Genomic DNA, 19,191 nt, shown 5'->3' on the forward strand with positions numbered 1-19,191 from the left:
CCCCCCCCCAAAAACCCCCCCCCCCCCCCCCAAAAAAAAAAAAGAAAAAAAGAAAAAAAAGTACCATTTCCGTAGGACATCCATTTGAACATATCAGCATAAGGAAAGAGCTTCGCTGCCATTCATAAAAAAAAAATAGGTAAAATAATTTATAATCATGAGCTATGTAAAAAGAAATTTAAAAGTTATTTAGGGTTTAGTTTGGTTACCATAATAAAGTTTGAGGTAATTAACATTAAATTCTCTAGGGACAGAAACATTTCCCTGCTTCTGTCCATCAATCAACATGTCTTCCCTTCCATTCTCGCTTTCGTCTCTATCCATGCTCGCTTAGTCAGAGAGAGAGTCTGTTTTCAAATTACAACAGCAGAATCAGCAGGCGAGCCAGATCCTGAAATTAATTACTTCAAAAGCTTTGTATTTGTTGAAATTGGCTAGCTACTTTCTCTCTCTCTCAGTTTCGATCGACTTTTGCTCTCATTGCTTCTGTTCTCTTCTCTGTTTGTCTTTCTTCAATAGACGTACATAAACCACAGAATTGGATCTAACGGCGTCGTTTGTACACCAGAAATAAGATTTCCATTATTTGGCGGGAAATGTGGGAGCTGCTGGGGCTTGTGGGCGGGAATCGACAGGGTAGACAGTAAAGGGTCGGGTTTATATATGGTCACACATTTAAGATTCGTGTACCCGACCTCCTCCGCTAAACATTTTTGTTTATCGGTTAAAAATATGTTCGGGCTATATGTTTTTTTTTAAAAAAAGAAAAACATGACTCCAAACATAGGCATGGCTTAGGTAAAAAAATTGTTATAGTTTAATTAGATAATAAAAATATATATAACAGTGATAAATAAACTAATTTAAATAAAAAAATTGAGGTAAAAGAACTAAAAATATTTAGCCAATCAAATAAAAAAATAAATCATCTAATATAACAGGTCAAGTATGCACTCAAGACCAATTTAACTTGATAAAAATAAAATAAAAAAATAAAAATCAATTTTAAATAAATTTAATATAAAATGATGAGATTAAAAACAAAAAAACCTAACAAATCGGGCAAGCCAATCACACTATACAACCCATATCATGAAAATAATAAAACTTTATAAAAAACAACTGGAATAGACTACAAAACTTAATACTAAAACAATTAAATATTAAATGGTTGATTATGAAAATATTTTAAAAAACTAAATAAATTTAATCTTAAAATACTTGAGTTAACTCGGGTTAATTCACAAAACTCATAATTTAAGTGATGAGATCATGGTAGAGGTAAACAAATAAAAAAAATTAAAAAGAAATCACATATAAAAAACTCTAACTTTGAAAAACAAAACTAAAAACGAAAATAAATTTTTAATCAGTATAACATTGAAAAATAAATAAAAAAATAGATTTAAATTTTTTGTTAAAGTTAATTTAACAAAAATATAAAAACCCAGGACAACCCAAATCTAGTAAAAAACTATATATATAAAAATAATGGAGTTTAATCTCTAATTAAATAAATATTAAATAAAAAAAACATGAGCTTAAAACAAACAAAGAAAAAAAACACAAATTTGGATAAATCTCATAAATGCATATTAATCTTCAAAACTCATAATTTGTAAAATTTTAAACCTTGATTTAATTAAAAATTTTAATTTTCAACTAATTTAATGTTAAATGATAAAATAAAATAAAATATTATTTATTAAAAACTATCAAAATAAAAATAATAATAATAAAAATGACGAAGATTAAATTCAACATGAAAAAAATTTAAAAAAAAATAATTTAAATAAAAAATAACAATAAAAATAATAATTAAGTCACGATGAAAAATATTGTATCGCTTCTTATAATATCCGGTTCAAATGTTTTGTGATTTACGAGTGAAAAACAATGTCATTATTACACTATTACAATTACAGGTGTTAAGCTCACAGTAATTCGACTGGAGATTTAGTTTTTTGTTAGTACATGCACCAGTCTTACACCCCACGACTTTGCTTCTCGTAAGATTCTAATTCAACCTTAACAAGATAAAAGAAGGTGTTGACTTGTAATGTATCCTGGGATGCTCCGAAATCAGGCTTGGTTCTAAAGGTGACGCGTGTCTTTCATGGTAGAATAGCCAGGGCATTCTATGCCATGGCCGTGGAACTTGCAAGGCTGGATATCTCCATCAAGTGAGGAATGACTGAAGGGTTGAGCATTCTGAACATATGCCTTGTCATCTACTCACCTTCATCCTTGCTATCGGATTTCTTTGCTGGCCAAGCGCAGAAAGCAACCAACCATGATCCACTTGCCAGGTAAAAAACTTGACACTGCTAAACTTTTACTAGGAATAGGATACAGATTGGCACAAAACTTGTAAAGCAGTCATTTCAATTTTCCCAGGTCCCTTGCAAAGCTCTAAAGACTTGGCATCTTCTAAACTGGAGGAATAAGTAGTAACTGTTGATTTTAAGATTTCAATTTCAATTTAATGATTTAAATTTTAGCTGATGAAATGAAGGCTTGTCAGGCTAGAAGTGTCAAGAACCATCTTCAACATGTTCTTGGAGAAATATGCACGCGAAGTGGATTCTTCATGACCATGGTGAAATCCTGTTTCTCTGACAAATCAATGGCACAACCATTTTCAGCAGTCCATGTAAAGTCTCTAACCAAATTTGCCACAAAGTATTCTTGGTGAAGTAATGCCATGGCAATAGCAGGGCATGCTCTCCTACCAGCACCAAAGGGCATCATCTTGATCTCTTTTACACCTTTCATGTCAAACACTACCCCCTGACCTTTACCATTTTTTAAGAATCTCTCTGGTCTAAATTCCATTGGATCTTCCCACACATCTGCATCCCATCCCATGTCTGCTACCGTAAAATTAATTATCGAATTTTTGGGTACATCGTAGCCTTCTAATTTCGTATCCTCCGTGACCCCATGCGGTAGTATAAAGTGTCCTGGGGGGTGTCGTCGAAGAGTTTCCAGAATTACAGCCTTCAAATAAGGCATTCTCTTCAAATCCTCCTCTGTTATCTCTTCTCCTGGTTTTACTGCAGCGTTGATTTCTTTATGCAACTTTTCTTGTATGTGTTGGTGCTTCACTATATTAGCCATAGCCCATTGTAATGTCGTTATTGAAGTGTCCGTCCCACCATGAAAAAACTCTGAACACAAACTCACCAATTCTTCATCCGAATACTTTCTGCCACTATCTGGTAACTGAAAATCTATCAAGGTATCAACATAGGACAGAATGCTCTCTCCCCTTCCTTCATTCATTAATTTCTGGTGTTTTTTCTCTCGTCGTGCATCGATAAGAGGCAGGAGGACATTCTCTAGTTCTCGGCGAGTCTCCAGAAGTTCCTTCCACAACTTGTGAAACAGAATTTTTCCCAGCTTAGGCATGAAATTAAGCAAATTAAACTTCACGAAATTTTTTATAATAGCACGTTGCACTGAAGTAATCTGTCTAATAACACTCTCTTCGTATTTCTCACCAAAGCACAGGTAAATTAGCAAGCAAAACACAGCATGTTGAAAATGATCAACAACAACAATTGCTTCGTGGTTCGGTCTCGCTTCTTCCAAGATTCTGCTCCTAAGTATGTTCAATGCCCATTTTCTCCCATCGGAATACAAATGTAAGCGTGAAGGATGAAACGCTGACATGAAATTTTGACGGAGTTGGAGCCATAGCGGTCCATAAGGTGCAGTAGTCACTGTAGTTTCGTTGCTTAACATGATACGGGTGGTCTCAAGAGCTGGTGGGCGACTCGCAAATATCGAGCCACTACGTACAAGTGCCTTATGGGCAGCTTCAGCAGTGGTTATGAAAATGGAAGGCTCGGATCCCAGGTGTAGGGTCACAATAGGGCCATATTGGGCACGTAGTTGGCGGAGAACAGGCTCCAACGAAGAAAAATTATTGGATGATCTCAGAAGCCATAAAAAGTTTCCTAGGACGGGTAAGGTAGGGGGCCCTGGTGGCAACTTTTTGTTTTTATGGAAGAGATCAAGAAATGACAGAAGAAAAACGAAGAGGCAAAGAAATGCAATCAGTGACAACCAGAACTCCATTGGTGCAGTCAATTGAAGAAAGATATATGGATCTACGAGAGAGCGATACAGAGATTTATAGCTACTAAATGGTAAATGGGAGGAGTAAGCATAACATGTTAGAGATGCAAGATGTTATATCATTTCATTATCAGCCATCAATGAAGCTTGGTGAAGTAATTTAACATTCAAATTGAACCAGTTTCAGCTCATTTAATATGATTCTAAAAATTATAAATAACATATAAAATGAAAAGTAACGACATATCAAATGAATTGAATCATAAAAGAAATATGGTATGGTTCCAATAAAAATATAAATATTGAATTATAGATAGAACAAAACTTTATCATCGCAATTACAGTTATTTAAACTGAATTTTAAAGATGCTTATAAATCCAAGACAAAATATTAGTTCATTAATAGTTATTAATGAAGCTTGGCGAAGAAATTTACCATTTAAACTTAACCCGGTTTCAACTCATTTAATATGATTCTAGAAATGACAAGCAACACATAAAATAAAAGGTAACGCATGTCAAATGAATTGAATCATGAAAGGAATATGGTATGGTTCCAATAAAATACAAGTACTAAATTATAGACAGAACGAAACTGTGTCATCACAGTTACAACCATTTAAACCGAATTTTATAGATACAAGACAGAATATCAGTTCATTAACAGCCATTAATGAAGCTTGACGAAGGAATTTACCATTTAAATTGAACTCAGTTTCAACTCATTTAATGTAATTTTATAAATAATAAGCAATATATAAAATGAAAAGTAATGCATGTCAAATGAAATGAATCATGAAAGAAATGTGGTATGATTCCAATAAAATACAAGTATTGGACTATAAATAGAACGAAACTATGTCGTCGCAATTACAAAGATAACCCTTTCAGATCACCTTTTGCAGAAGAGAAATGGGGTTCTAGATTGTCAATCGTGTCTCTGCATTTCCTTAGGTTTTAGTTTCTCCTACCTCGGGAAAGCATCTCGCCAAATTTTAGCTGCTTCTTTTTTCACATGTTATCATCTGAAAATAACATATAAAACAAAAGAAGTGAGTCATAGACAATGGTCAGACAATTAAATCACAACAAAAGCTTGCCATAGAAATTCATATCTGAGATTTTTCCATGTCTCGTATGACAGATACAAGTTACTACAAGTTAGGATAATATGAGTTTTAGCCTCTCCATTGGTTATATATGTTATTATTATATTTATATAAATAAATATATATTAGATTAATAATTTTATTGAACAAAAAAGTTTTGCAATTTATAAAGTTATTATTATAAAATTTTTACTGCATTAAAATATTGTTTCTAAAATATTTATGATTAATATTGTAGATTCAGTTATATGATGGGAGGCTCCCAGTTGTTTTTTTTACCAAAAAAGCCCTTAGAAAGTGAAAAGATAGGAACTCCACTGCTGGTTTGTGGTTGCTGCTGTCTATGAAGATCATCTTTATGGAACTTGAAGAGATGTGATGGTGTTAGATAATTTGGCCTGTTGTTTTGCATTATGAGGTAAAATTTCTTAGGAGGTCTTTGACTTAGGTGTCATTTAGTTTCTCAATTATTAAATGAGAATATGAGGTCTGCCTGACGGTGCTCCTCTTTTAAGATGACCTTTTCATTTAGGGTTATTGTTCATTCATGAGTGTTTTGCTTGTTCTGGAAGCTTTAGCTTGAAAATCCCTTTACAAGCTTGTCTTCTGTTAGTTAATAAACTATATGGTCTAGACAAGACTAGAATCTGCTCCACACAGTGGGCTGTGGGATGCTCTGTGTTGCACGGGACTCGATGACTTACGTGTTGATTTCACATAAAAACTTATGTGGGTTCTTTCTGAAATTTTGAGACAATGATGCTTGCATGTAGCACTCCTCGGTGCAGCAAATTATATGCTCTTGCAGCCAGAAAGCAATGAAAAAGCTGCAACGTTTAGGTAGTTGTTGAATTTAATTGCGGATCAAAGTTATGGTGATGTATTTAGAGTTACCTTGAACCTCTTGGCTTTTACATTTTCAATCTGGATATGGTGCGGTTTATATGTTTATCTTCTCTTCAAAACCGAAGCTGCCACTTCAAATTTGAGAGTAATGCCATTACTCTTTCACCAGAATCTGTAGTGAACTTGTATGTCATAGTTTCTCATTTATAGTTATTTTCATATTACTTCATTATTACATCATTTCATGAGCTAAGATCGAACTACTTGCAAGTAGCAATTACACTGACTCCGGCAAGGAATACAAGTTATGGGGAATATAAATAAGGGCTGGGAAAGCAGGCTCTGGGGCAAGCAACTAGATCAGGGACTGACTCTGAGCTAGAATCCATAAAGAAGGGAATGACTTTTCACTAAAATGCATCAATTCTTTCTCCTTTAGCAGGGAGAAGCTAGGGCTATAACCTGTAGGGGAGATCCTTTTGATGAATTATGCTCTTATCTATATGATCCGATCGATTTTGTTTGCAAGGCACGCAGTAGCAATAGAAATCAGGGAAAGTATACAGAAATGATTGTTCTTTTCTATTATATCAGTATTAGATTATAGTGCCATCATTATTTTTGAGACACCTGAGTTCCAGACTCTTAGCTACATGGTGACGATACCCCGACTCCAACTGATTCTCTTTTGAAACAGCTAAAGCTCTACAATCAAACATTTTAGATGATGGGTCAATTATTTGCTTTCTTGGTTCCGACAGTGGCAGCTGCGGAATCCGCTACTGGGTTGATCATTTTGTTATTACTTTTCGAGTCCAGGGGACTATTGCTGTGGAATTGATTAATAGCATTCAAGAGTTAAACATAACTCCTATAGAATTACCAAAACACAAGGCATTCCTTGTTCCTATTCGCAGGACTGTGTTGGTTGATGTTTCTGACATTGGATGCAATATATACTGCTATCGCAAGTTCTTGTCACGTTTTTATAACTAGTTGAACTACCTTGAATTTTGGTGTGATTTACCAAAAAAAAAATGTGTTGAACGACCACTAATTGCTTATAAATATACTTGCATGCCATTTTTAAAAGAAAAAATATAAATTCACTTCCAAAGGTACGAAACTGGTACAAAAAGAAATTCCAGATAATCAACGATTCAACAGTTAAATATTTTAAAGGTTTTGATTTTGTGTGTAGAACGCTACCAAGACAAGGACCTGAGGCTTTAAAGATTATATTATTTACAGTAACCACAACCAAATAATTATTTAATAAATACAAAAATACAATTTATTTATAATAGAACTCGCTACCTATTACGTTTTTAATGCAGATTTTATCAAAGCAGATATTGACTGCGTTTTTTTTTTTTGCACTAAAACGAACAATACAAATAAATTTTAATTAATTTATTTATATTGCTTATGTAAATGGTATTTTTTAAAAAGAAATCAACACAGTAAATTGATTTTATTCACACTACACTATTTACATGAACAATTTAAAAAAAATAGTTTAAAATAAATTAAATTTATTTGTATTGTAATCTTAATTTTATTCTTGATAATATTTTATTTAATTTTATTACATGTTTAAAAAATCATGAAAATTATAGTTTTTATTGGATGAATTTTATACATAATGCAATTATAGATAGTTTAATAAAATAATAAAAAATATTTTATATAAAGTATTATTTATTTCATGATGTAATAATAATAATTAAATTTATAATATTTAAATTTAATATTATTAATATTAATATATATATATATATGTGTGTGTGTGTATGTTATATAGTTATTTTATAATTTTAATTTAAAAAATATTTTTAATCAAATATATTAAATTATTTTTTATTTAATTTTAATTTTAAACATAATTTTAACTAAAAATATATAAATATAAAATTAACCTTAAATAAAAATATTTTTTTATAAAACTTTTATTATTTATATATAAAAACGTTTATTTTTAACACCACCGCTATAACAGCTACCAAACACACTCAACCATTGCTTTGAATGTATTGAAATTCCGAGCCATGGTTGTTGGATAAGACCTCTTTGGGATTCCGAGCCTGCATCGAAATCTGCTCTTTCACGACTCAACCACAATCCCCGTCATGGACTTGCTGAATGACGTGTGTTCTTTTCTAGAAATGTCTGCTTATCTCTCGTCCTTGTTTATATAAAATCTGTCTACGTTTATTCAATACTTTGTGTTTGAGCGGTCATGGTAGGTCCCTTTATGGAAAAAAACTGGCCATTCACTCACCGCAATTTAATGAGAGTAGTCGGTAGGAAAGGACCGGGGCGCACTAATAGTCGTATCTTCGACGGAGTTGATAAGAAATCTAGTCAAGATTAACCTCGGACATGGAGTTTGGGAGTTCATGGTCAGTGATCAACCTCAGATTGTGTTCTGGTCAGATATGACAGAGTATAGTTACCTCATCAACAGTTTTGTGTGTGAATATTCTTTTTTGCATCGATCCTTTTCAATTTTCTTTGTTCAAATCGATTTCAAAGATTTTGTTTTTGACAATTCTTCTACAGAGGCAGTCGGAGATCTTTGGACTTCTGTTTTCTAGATTTGATTTATGCTAGACAAGTGTTGCGTTGTGACTTTCAGGTTCAGCTAGCGAATAGTAATCAACCGGGTGATCACTGTGTCTCCGAACATCCAATAGAGAAGCCTCCTGCTGGATCGAGCTGGTTTATTTTAGTCACTCTGTGTATAAATTCAAATATTTGGAAACGCGTTCTCCTTGTGTTTCAGAACTGTCAAAGCAGGATGTCATTGAACGTGGGCGGCCATTTTGTCAATGAATGCGGGTGACTGTTCTGTCATCTGAACAATGGAAACGATCAATTTATATGGCTTCAGTGTTGATTTTCTTGTAGCATCGATGTTGCATGTTTGTATATCTTTGATGTTTCAAATGTCAGCGAAGAACAGTTCCTTTCAGATTCAGTAACTAAAAGTATGGTTATGTTTACGTTGGCGATTGTTTTATAAAATAATTTTTATTTAGAAATATATTAAAAAAATTAAAATATTATTATTTTTAAATTAAAATATTTAAAAAAAAACGAAATGGGATATTGTGTTTCTTTTTGGAGACATTATTTTACCGTGGATGCTCTCTAAACTTGCTTGCTTTTAAAGGTGAAAAAATGGTGTTTTTTACCTAATTTATTTGTTATTGTTAAGTTGAATAGAGGTGAATTAGTCTTCTAGCTTTTTATTTCTATAGTGTTAAAAATAAAATTTAAAAGTAATAAAAGGTATTATTTTAATATATTTATAAGTGAAAAATGCATCTTCCATTGCACTCTTGACCGGACATTTTACACTCTTAACCGGACATTTTATCTTATTTTTATTTATTATCAAGTGGAGTAAAGATCAATTTGGTGTTTTAATAAATAGAAATAAATAAATGTTGGTGGCAAGTGGCAGGAGCCTGCACTCTTCGAACGGCTAATCCAAAATCTTTCAAAAGCCAAGCATCGTCTTTTACAACTGTTTTGGGAGCAGCATATTGGGATCTTCACCATCACAAGCATTTTATAAGCAGCGTATTAGCATTGTGGCTATAATGGATTTTTTTCTCCTCCTCCTCCTTTTTTCTCTACTATGGATGAAATACAAAAAAAAAAATCATTTGTTTTTTACATCAAATTTTGTTCTCATTTTTTTAATTTTTATTTATTTCTTTATATATATATAATTTATTTTCTTGATTTTATTTAATTTTCATACCAAATCTGATTTTTATTTTTTTAATTGTTTTTTTTTTCATTTTTTAAATTAAATTTTGTTTTTAATTTCTCGTTTTAACATTTAATTTTAATTTATTTTTATATTAAATTTGATCATTGTTATTTTTAGCACTATTCATTTTAATTTAATTTTTTTTGTTGCTTTTTTTTCCTCCTAAATTTAGCACTCAATATTGTGTGGCTAAGAGTTAAGAATTCCATATTGTTATTTCTTAGGATATCTTTCTATTACACTGGTCCTGGATTATAATATAGATAATGAGTTTTGAATATTGGTTTTGATTTTTTTATATTTTTTAAAATTTAAATATTTTTTTAATCTCATTCTTTACAGTTGATTTATTATGAATTATCTTTCATGCTTGTTTTTAGATTTTTTTTTGTACAAGGTCATCTAAATATTATATTTATGGTTGCATGATTAATAAGTTAACTTAGGTTAATTTGAATATTTTTTTATTCTTTTTTAATTATTATTTTTTCAATTATGCCTTTCAATACTAAATTGTTTCGTACGTGAGTTTTATTATTTTATTCAATTTGTTTTCTACAAAATCAAGATTAAAGTCACTCATTTAATATGTTAGCCCGAGTAATTTTAATTTTTTATTATTTTTCTTGTTTTTGTTTTTTTATTAATTTATTTATTACCATTATATTTTTTTATCCATATTAAAATTATACGAGCTTGCTAAACTCAATTAAGTTAGTAACTCAATCTTGGTCTTTTTTAGCTTCATTTATGGTATTGGAGTTGCCAACAACATCTATTTTTACCGTGAAAAAAAATCTAGGACAGCCCTCGACATGCTACATCTCATAAATTTAATAATTTTGATCATTATTTTGTTTTTTATTAGTTTATTTTTTTAATTTCATCAGTTGATATTTTGTGAATTAAAGATTTAACTTTATGAATTTTTCAATCTTGCCTTTTGTGGGATTAACCCAAGTCTCGTGGCTTAAATTATGAGTTTTGAAGATTAGGCTGAGTTGATTTTAGTTTTTTTTTAATTTTATCATTCAATACCAGGTTGATTTGAGATTAAGTTTCATAATTTTTTTTATATTTTTTTTAATAGGATTATTTTAATATCATATCTTAGACCACATTGTTAACGAGATAACCTGATTTTTTTTTTAAGATTTTTTTTTAAGTTCAACTCTTAAACATTGAGTTGTGTAAGATTAGAACATTGTTGTTTTATTCAATTTACTTTACACGAGGTTATCACAGTCTCATAATTACGCTGTGAATTTAAAATAACAACTTCAATGGACTTATGTTGGTTTTTTTTATTTTTATTTTTTAGTATCTTGATTTGTTTTGATGGAAATTAAGTTTTATATTTTATATATTTTTTTTGTTTGTGGTTATCTCATTTTTTTTATTTGATTTTTGTTTTGTTATTAAATATTGAAATGATATATTATTTTTGTAATATCGACAAATATTTATTTTTTAAATTGACTATTATATATCTTTTTTAATTTGATTTATTTGTTGTTATTTTTTATTTTCTTTGATAATATAGTCAAATTAATCACATTTATCAAATCACGTCGAGTAAATTACTTAAGTCTAGAAAACAAATTTGTTTTTTTTTAAGTGATAGTATCGCCTAACTTTTTCTTTTTTTATATAGAAAAATTTGGTTCCAAGCACGAATTTATTCATTTATTATTATTTGTAGTATCTGTGTATTAAAACAATTAAAAAAAATTACAAAAGTATTCTTCCAACATCAAGGGTCCACCTACAAAGGACGTACGACTTTCCTGTAAAGTTGAATAAATGATAATATGACTTGTCTCGTTTGGCAAAGAAAATAAAGTACCAAAAAACAACAAATTCACACGCTTTCGCTTTCGGCTTTCACTAAAAATAAATAAAAAGCAGCACGGTAGATTCAGATAGCTTTCCTTATATAACCCTAATACGACACCATAAAGATGATGTTTCGCAGTGGAGGAGGAGAAGGAGACGTTGGGCTAGGGTGGATAAACATGATGCCAACAGCGGCGATCCTAAGTCCAACGACGGAGATCTCCCCGAGGGGTCCGCCACCGCAACATCCGCAGTGGGGACTGCAAGAAACGAAGGAGTTAATTGGTATTAGAGCGGAGTTGGAGAAGGATTTTACAGTGACAAAGAGGAACGAGACGTTATGGGAAATAGTGAGTGCTAAAATGAGAGAGAAAGGGTACTACCGAAGGACACCTGAACAATGCAAGTGCAAGTGGAATAACCTCGTCAGTCTTTACAAGGTATTGTTTTCACTTGTCTTTGAATGTAGTGAGAAATGGGTTCTAAAAAAGCTGTCCTTTTCACCTGCTACTCTCTCTCTCTCTCTCTTGTTTGGTAAAGCTTAATGTATATCTGATAAAGCTCTTAAATTGCATCTTTTTTGGTCTAAAAGTAGAATATTATGGAGCACCCTCTACTGTATCTTCGGAATAGTTCCATTATTGTAGTCTCTTTGGTCTTTTGAGATTTTCACCCAGTATGTGATTGATATGTTAAATTGGTGTACTCGTCCATCCTGTGCACCATGTTTTTTTTTTTAATGAACACTGTTGATGGCAATTAATCAGGTAAAAGAGACATCTGATTCCGAGACTGGCCGGCAATGCCCGTTCTTTGAGGAACTGCATGAGGTGTTCACTGAAAGAGCCAAGAACATGCAGCGACTACTTCTTGAATCCGAGGCAGGTTCCACCCAGTCAAGGAAGAAAGTGAAAAGAATAAATGGAGATCGATCCTCTGATGAATTATCAGAAGATGTGGATGAGGATGAAAGTGAGGAGGAGAAGCCAGCTAGAAACAATTCTAGGAGAAGGAAGGGTGAAAAAAATGTGGCGGAGAAGTCTCCAAGAGCAAGCAGTAGTTTTGGTGGTGTTCAAGAAATGCTCAAGGAGTTCTTCCAACAGCAACAGAGGATGGAGATGCAGTGGAGGGAGTTGATGGAAAAGCGTGCTCATGAGTGGCAGATGTTGGAGCAGGAATGGCGACGGTCAATGGATAAGCTCGAGAGGGAGAGATTAGTGATCGAGCAGGCCTGGAGGGAGAGAGAAGAACAGAGGAGGATAAGAGAAGAGAGCAGGGCCAAGCGAAGAGATGCCCTGCTGACAGCCCTTTTGAAAAAACTCGCCAGTGAAAATGCCATGCAAGACTGACTAACAGGTCGAGAACATTTCTCAAAGATTCACCTTTCAATTGCTTTTAATTTTATGGTTTGTTTAGGGTAGCCAAGATTACAAGTTCGGATTGTGGTTGAAGAATAGATAAATGGTAAAACTGCATGAGAGGATGGAGAATATCAGAGAGAAGAAAAAAATGTGGAAAAACTACACCAAAAGACTGTTGGAGGAACTCGTTTTGCTGAGTTGGGTATCAGCTAATGTCTGGAGAAATTCTTTGATGTGTTCGAGCGGAGAAGCTATACATCATGTATTCATTCATTCATATGTTTGCAGCTCTCTGGAACGAAATGTTTTTAGAAACAGGTTATACCTCCATACAATTTTCTGCTCTGGAGAAGATAGAACTGGAAATGATTGGAACATTATTTACAATGATTATATATTATTTTTATGTTTGGCTGGGAGTTGTTTTGTTTTTTATTCCTTGGCAGTGTTTACAGCCATGCAGCAAGTTTAGACTTTGCCTTTGTGCGTTCATATTTTTCGGTGCTTGCATGAGAGACAAAAAAGATAAAAGAAATCAAGCAATCTAATTTTTACACCAAATACGAGAGACGGGCCCCGTTTCACAGGTCAGGACCCACGAAGCCCCTGTTAACATTGTGAATTACAATAGCAATTTAGTGATTTTTTTTTAACTTTTTTTCTTTCGTTATAGATTTTTTTAATTTAGTTTTTGTACGGTGGTTTTATAGAAATTTAGAATAGATAATTTATTTTAATTTTTTTATATAATTATTATGATATAAAAAATTCTAACATTTGGTTAATATTATAAAATTATCCTTGGCATGGTTTATTTAAAAAAAATAGTTAAATAAAAAATAATATTAAAAAAATAGGTTATTAAAATTGTTGTCGTTAGTAATCTAGTTTATAAGTTTGATAAAATAACTTAATTTTTTTTTTATAGTTGGTGATGTTTTCTTTTTAATTTAACTTAATTATATGATTGTTTATTTTTTTTCTTGTCACATGGTCAATAAAATATCTTTGAAAAAAAATATGTTATTAAGTTTTGGAAAGTTTATGAATTTGTTGACATGTGTGATAAGTCTTTTTATATATATATATATATATTCAATTTTATTTATTGATGTTAGACTAGTTAAAAATTAAATTTTATAATTTATTTTAATTTTTATGAGATTATCTTAATCTTTAAAAAAATCTCAATTTTAGTTTAATATTTAATTTTGTGATTATTTATTTTTATTATCATATAATTAAATAAGAATAATTGTAAAAAAACAAGTTAATAATTATAACGGAATTTATTACCTAGTTTATGAATTTAACATGTTAACACAAGTTACTTAATTCATAGGTTTAAAATGTTTACTCATCAAACTTAATATTTTTATTTATTTAAATTTTATTCAATATTAGATTGGTTGTGAAATGAAATTTATAACTTATATTTTTTTATTTTATATAAAATTATAAAAATCTTAAATGTTTTTAATTGAATAATTTTTTTGAACCAAATCTTATCTGGTTTAATTTAAAATTTAAAATAATAATTTTTAAATTATTTGATTGAATTTAACAATATTATAAAAAAATCTTCATACCTAAAATTTATTTTTTAAAAAAATTTAAAAAATCACGTTAATATGTTTTAATATCAAACTGCTTTTCACTGGATGTGACGATACTATCACAGGAAAATCTTCGTATTTAATATTTTTTTTAAAACAGTCTTAGCCACAGCGGGGAGTGCGGACGAATATGCAAGCAACCACTGAAAGACAACAGCTTTCCAACTTTTCAACGTTGGAAAGCCAAAACCTAAAGAATCAATTGTCTCAACAAACAAAGACCCAACTAGGACATATCCAAATGATAAAAAAGAGATAAAATTAAACTCACGAACAGCTGTCGTTTCATCGGGGGGAGTCTCCTGGGTACTTTCCTTTTCTTTTCGACGCTTTTTATCTCCTCTCTTGTTGACGAGAATGAAAAAGTTATTGTTACTTCAGTCCTTTATATTTCCTCTATTTATAAAATTAATCCTTATTCTTATAATTCAACCGTAGTGGTTTGTCATCCACGTCCATAAATGGTTCAAATGATATATTCTTTAGGTTGAGTTAAGCCACTTGGGATCCATGTAGAACCCCGCTAGCACTATAAATGATTCCATGTTCTGGTGGCGATGAAGACATTACCAAAACAACCAAGCTATGTTTGTTTTTTATAAAGTTATGAATTAATTTTTAAATTTTTATATATTTATTTATTATTAAAAAATTTAATTAATGTAAAATATTTTTTAATTAAAAAAAATTTATTTTGATTTCTAGAAAAGTATTTTGTCAAAAAATTTGGATGAAAAACACTTTCTTAAAATTATAATTTTTTTTGAAATGTCATATTATTTACTGATTATATCAAAATTGATCTTTAAATTATTGATATTATTTACTGATTATATCAAAATTGATTCTTAAACTATTGATTTTTATATATATTTTATTTTAAATATTTATTTTTTAATTTTATCCCTTAAAATTTAATTTTTATATTAACTTTGATCTTCATTTTTATGATTGTTATTTGTTTTTTTTCTTATTATTTTTTTATTAAAATTTTTTATATATCAAATTTGATCCTTATTCTTTTGATTGTTACTTATTTTATTTGAAATAATTTATGAAATATTAATTATTATTATTTTAATTTCATCATTTTGTATTTTTTTTAGATTTTTTAGATTTGTGCTCTATTATTTTAATTATTATTTATTTTATTTGAGATAATTTATGAAATTGTATTGTTTTCAATTATTCTCATTCAACTTTTTAATTTGTAAGATTTATTTTTTGTTATTTTAATAAACTTAAAAAAATAAAATATTAATAAATTACTTTCTAGCTTATTTTCTATAAAATAATTAGAATTAATAAATTATTTTCTAGCTTATTTTCTATGAAATAATTAGATATAAAAAAATATTTTTTAATTTATTTTTATTATATTATTCAATATTAAAAAATAATTTACATTTTTAAAATTTATTTTTTAGCGAACAAATGGTATATTAAAGAATATAAAAGGTTAAAATCTTCGTAACAATACGCGGCGTTTTAGTGGGGGACGCGTGGATTAGAAGCTAAGCCTCAAAGCAGTTAATAATAAAAAAAGGCGATTTGTAACTCGGAGTCACCTCCGGATCACCATCCTTAGCCAAAAACAAACAGCAAAGCTACCCCCTCCTCCTCCTCCGCCCCTCTGCCTCGAAAATTAGGGTTTAGTCTGGGTGGTGAAAGAAATCGAATTTCCTACATGTTCCGTTCAATAAATTATCTCCAAATCACATTCGGGTTCATCTTCTAAAAAAACCCACCTCTTAAATACCAACCGAAATCCAATTTCTTACTATGTTTATTATATTCTCCTCCCCCATCGCCTTTCTCACCTGTGAAAATCTTCGTGTTTTTTTCGGTCCCGGCCTCAATCCCTTCTCTCCTTATTGCGTTGCCCATCACTCCACTTCTCGCTAAATCAATTTTTTCTTTTGGAAACTGAACATGTAAATCTGTCGTCTGCCCTTGTTCCTGTTGATCTTTTTAATTAATTATATCTTATAGAGAACTCGGTTAAAAAAAAATTAATTGCTGGACCTTCAAGGATTGCGTGCGTGCATATTATTGTTCCATTGAAGTATGCCACAGGAAGCTTCTGTTGCGGTTTCGTTGAGGCGTAATTTGTCCAGAAGACGGTCGTCTAGGTCAGTTGGGGATGTGGATAGAGATGATAGAGGTTGGAATTTGCTTCATATTGGTGCTAGAAAAGGTGATCTCAAACAGGTAATATTTTTTGGGTGGTGGGGTTGTTTTAATTTCTGTCTTTACTGATTTTATTGAACGAGGAACCTTTCTTTTTCGTTATGCCCTGGAGTTTGTTAAGTTGCTAGTTGATTTTATTCTTAATGGGTGCCTTTAAAGATTTACTGAATTCTTGCCTGTTTAAAGTAGAACGAAGTTTGTCAATGTCTGTGCACGGTAGATTAGAGTTTCTTTATAAGACTCAAAGCAGAGTTCTTTCTTCTGAAGTTGCAACTGGGTCTTTAGTTACTGACTTCTTTTAGTGGATCGGAGATCGAAAACTGGTGGCTCAACGAGGATGATGTGTTTGGGTTCTTGAATTATTTAACCTATGTATTTTGAACAATCAGTGCAAAGCTCCGTTCTGATTCTAGGTAGCTATTTTGGCATTGAACGATATCTTTCAGATGATTTCTTCTCTACGCCATGGCCGTCTTGTTTCAATTTGACATTTTTCGACAAATAGAATACATACTCTCTCATCATATGCCCACATTAGATCTTACTCAATATCATCAATTTCCTTTTCCTTTACTTTAAACTTGTTTGGTTTGCACCATCATGTTTATGTATATTTCACTCATGCAAGCTTTTGTGTTAAATATCAAGAGAAAGGTCCTTTTGTACTGACGGAAGCCGTGCAAAGAATTATACTATTGCTATGGTTTGTTGATTGAGGATGTTTTGTAACAGGTGAAACGTTTACTCGATGAAGGAATGGATGTTAACGTGCCTGCATGGGGCCCGAAATCAAAAGGCCTGACTCCTCTCCACCTTGCTGCTCAGGGGGGTCACCTTGAGATTATGGCTGAATTGCTCGAGCGTGGTGCTAATATTGATGCTAGAACCTTGGGTGCTTGTGGTTGTAAGCATTTTCCACTCATTGGAGAGAGTTTTCACGTTTCAAGCACCCAACTCCCTCTCCAGCCCTTTTGGTTCTTCTCGACTTCTTGTTGTGACTATGGTTGCTGATACGTATTTCTTTGCATTTCACAGGGACGCCACTTCACAGTGCTGCCAAGGAGAGGAAGAAAGAAGCAGTCAAATTTCTCATAGAGAACGGTGCATTCTTGCCAGATGATATTAATGATAGAAGTTTAACCCCACCACTCCATTACTGCCCTGGTCTTGAGTGGGCATACGAGGAGATGAAGCGTCATCAGAGAGAGAACTTTTCAGCAGGCGAGGTACCTTATAGCTCTGAGAGCTAATGCCCTTTACCGTGGTCGCCCTGCAGCTTTCTGTATTGCACTAAAATGTTCTTTGATTTCCAAGGGTGTTGCATTCCTGTGTTTGTCTGGGGAGTCTGGAATGCTCTGTTATAATATGTAAAACTTCTCGTTTGCACTGGAACTAGATTGCTTCGTTTAGTTGTGCTGTGTGTTGACAATTTGCTTTAATTTTGTTGGATGGCTATCTTCTTCTTCTTGTTTTTTTCCCGTAATGGTGAGAGATAAATTGTTCTTTAAGAAGTTAATTGCCTTGAAACGTTGAGTGCGTGCTTCAAGTGCCTGGTGATTCTGTTCTTGGCGAGTGGAGGAAGACACGGCGGTTCGGGCCCTTTGTTGATGGGGGGGTTGTTCAGAATAAGCATCTGCACTGGTTGGTTTAATATATATATATATATTCGCACTCCATTAAAATAAATGTAGGATACCAGAAAACATAAGGATTTCTCTTGTGATTCAAATGAAGTTGAGAACCCACTCATAATGAAGCGCTGGTACATTGTGGAAATAAATAAATAAAATTATCCGGGAAACCAAAGTACCCGCTAACAGTACACCTATTAAGAGAAACTGATAGGTATTGGAAAACACTGTTGTTCTAGACTAAAGTGATCTATTTATTGGAGCTGTAGTATAATGGTGGTTTTGTTTATTTATAAGAGAAAATGAAACAGTATAATGATAATTTTGCTTATTTGAAAGAACGAATTTAACACTTGCACGATAAGACATTGTAGTTTCAAGGGATTTGAAGTTTTTTATGGAGTTTTTCGTCATTATGGGATAAATAAATATTTTTCTACATTGCTTACACGTTGAAAGGATCAAAATGCTACTTGAAGCAAAAACATTAAAACTGGCGTCGAGGGCTATTTTTGTACTTCATAATGTTATTTTTTCATTGTTATAATGTCAGTCAAGGGCCAATTTGAGATTTGGCAAAATATAAAAAAATAATAAACAATTGAAAATACAATGAAGCAATCAAAATGTTTTTAAAAACAAAAAAAATTAATAAAATAAATTTTATATTTGATTGAAGGGTTAAATTGAAAAGAAAATCAATTTAGTAAAAAAACCCAGAAAAATCAAAAGAAT

The 19,191-nt window shown here is 31.4% G+C and overlaps 4 protein-coding genes across 4 annotated transcripts in view; 2 read left to right on the plus strand and 2 right to left on the minus strand.

Annotated features, from left to right (window-relative positions):
* Nucleotides 1–611, minus strand: part of POLA3 (DNA primase POLA3) — a 5,519-nt gene extending 4,908 nt beyond the window's left edge. The window contains exons 1-2 of the mRNA XM_011029708.1: nucleotides 210–611; nucleotides 65–115 (exon numbers count right to left, since the gene is read on the minus strand). Coding sequence (XP_011028010.1) covers nucleotides 65–115; nucleotides 210–324 — 166 coding nt within the window. The 5' untranslated portion in view covers nucleotides 325–611. The remainder of the gene's footprint in view (nucleotides 1–64; nucleotides 116–209) is intronic.
* A 1,936-nt stretch (nucleotides 612–2,547) lies between these two features.
* Nucleotides 2,548–4,083, minus strand: LOC105128331 (cytochrome P450 89A2-like). The gene has a single exon (XM_011029944.1). It carries the CDS (start codon nucleotides 4,081–4,083, stop codon nucleotides 2,548–2,550), a length of 1,536 nt encoding a protein of 511 aa, XP_011028246.1.
* A 7,620-nt stretch (nucleotides 4,084–11,703) lies between these two features.
* On the plus strand, nucleotides 11,704–13,436 carry LOC105128164 (trihelix transcription factor GT-3b-like). The gene is made up of 2 exons (XM_011029709.1): nucleotides 11,704–12,098; nucleotides 12,426–13,436. Exons 1-2 carry the CDS (start codon nucleotides 11,784–11,786, stop codon nucleotides 13,005–13,007), a joined length of 897 nt encoding a protein of 298 aa, XP_011028011.1. The 5' UTR covers nucleotides 11,704–11,783; the 3' UTR covers nucleotides 13,008–13,436.
* A 2,753-nt stretch (nucleotides 13,437–16,189) lies between these two features.
* Nucleotides 16,190–18,295, plus strand: LOC105128165 (delta-latroinsectotoxin-Lt1a). Its single transcript, XM_011029710.1, has 3 exons — nucleotides 16,190–16,846; nucleotides 17,558–17,729; nucleotides 17,861–18,295. The coding sequence occupies exons 1-3, from the start codon at nucleotides 16,703–16,705 to the stop codon at nucleotides 18,073–18,075; spliced, it is 531 nt and encodes a 176-aa protein (XP_011028012.1). The 5' UTR covers nucleotides 16,190–16,702; the 3' UTR covers nucleotides 18,076–18,295.
* The last annotated feature ends 896 nt before the right edge of the window (nucleotides 18,296–19,191 follow it).

Source organism: Populus euphratica, unplaced genomic scaffold, assembly GCF_000495115.2.
Source record: "Populus euphratica unplaced genomic scaffold, PopEup_1.0 scaffold49.1, whole genome shotgun sequence".
Taxonomy (NCBI): domain Eukaryota; kingdom Viridiplantae; phylum Streptophyta; class Magnoliopsida; order Malpighiales; family Salicaceae; genus Populus; species Populus euphratica.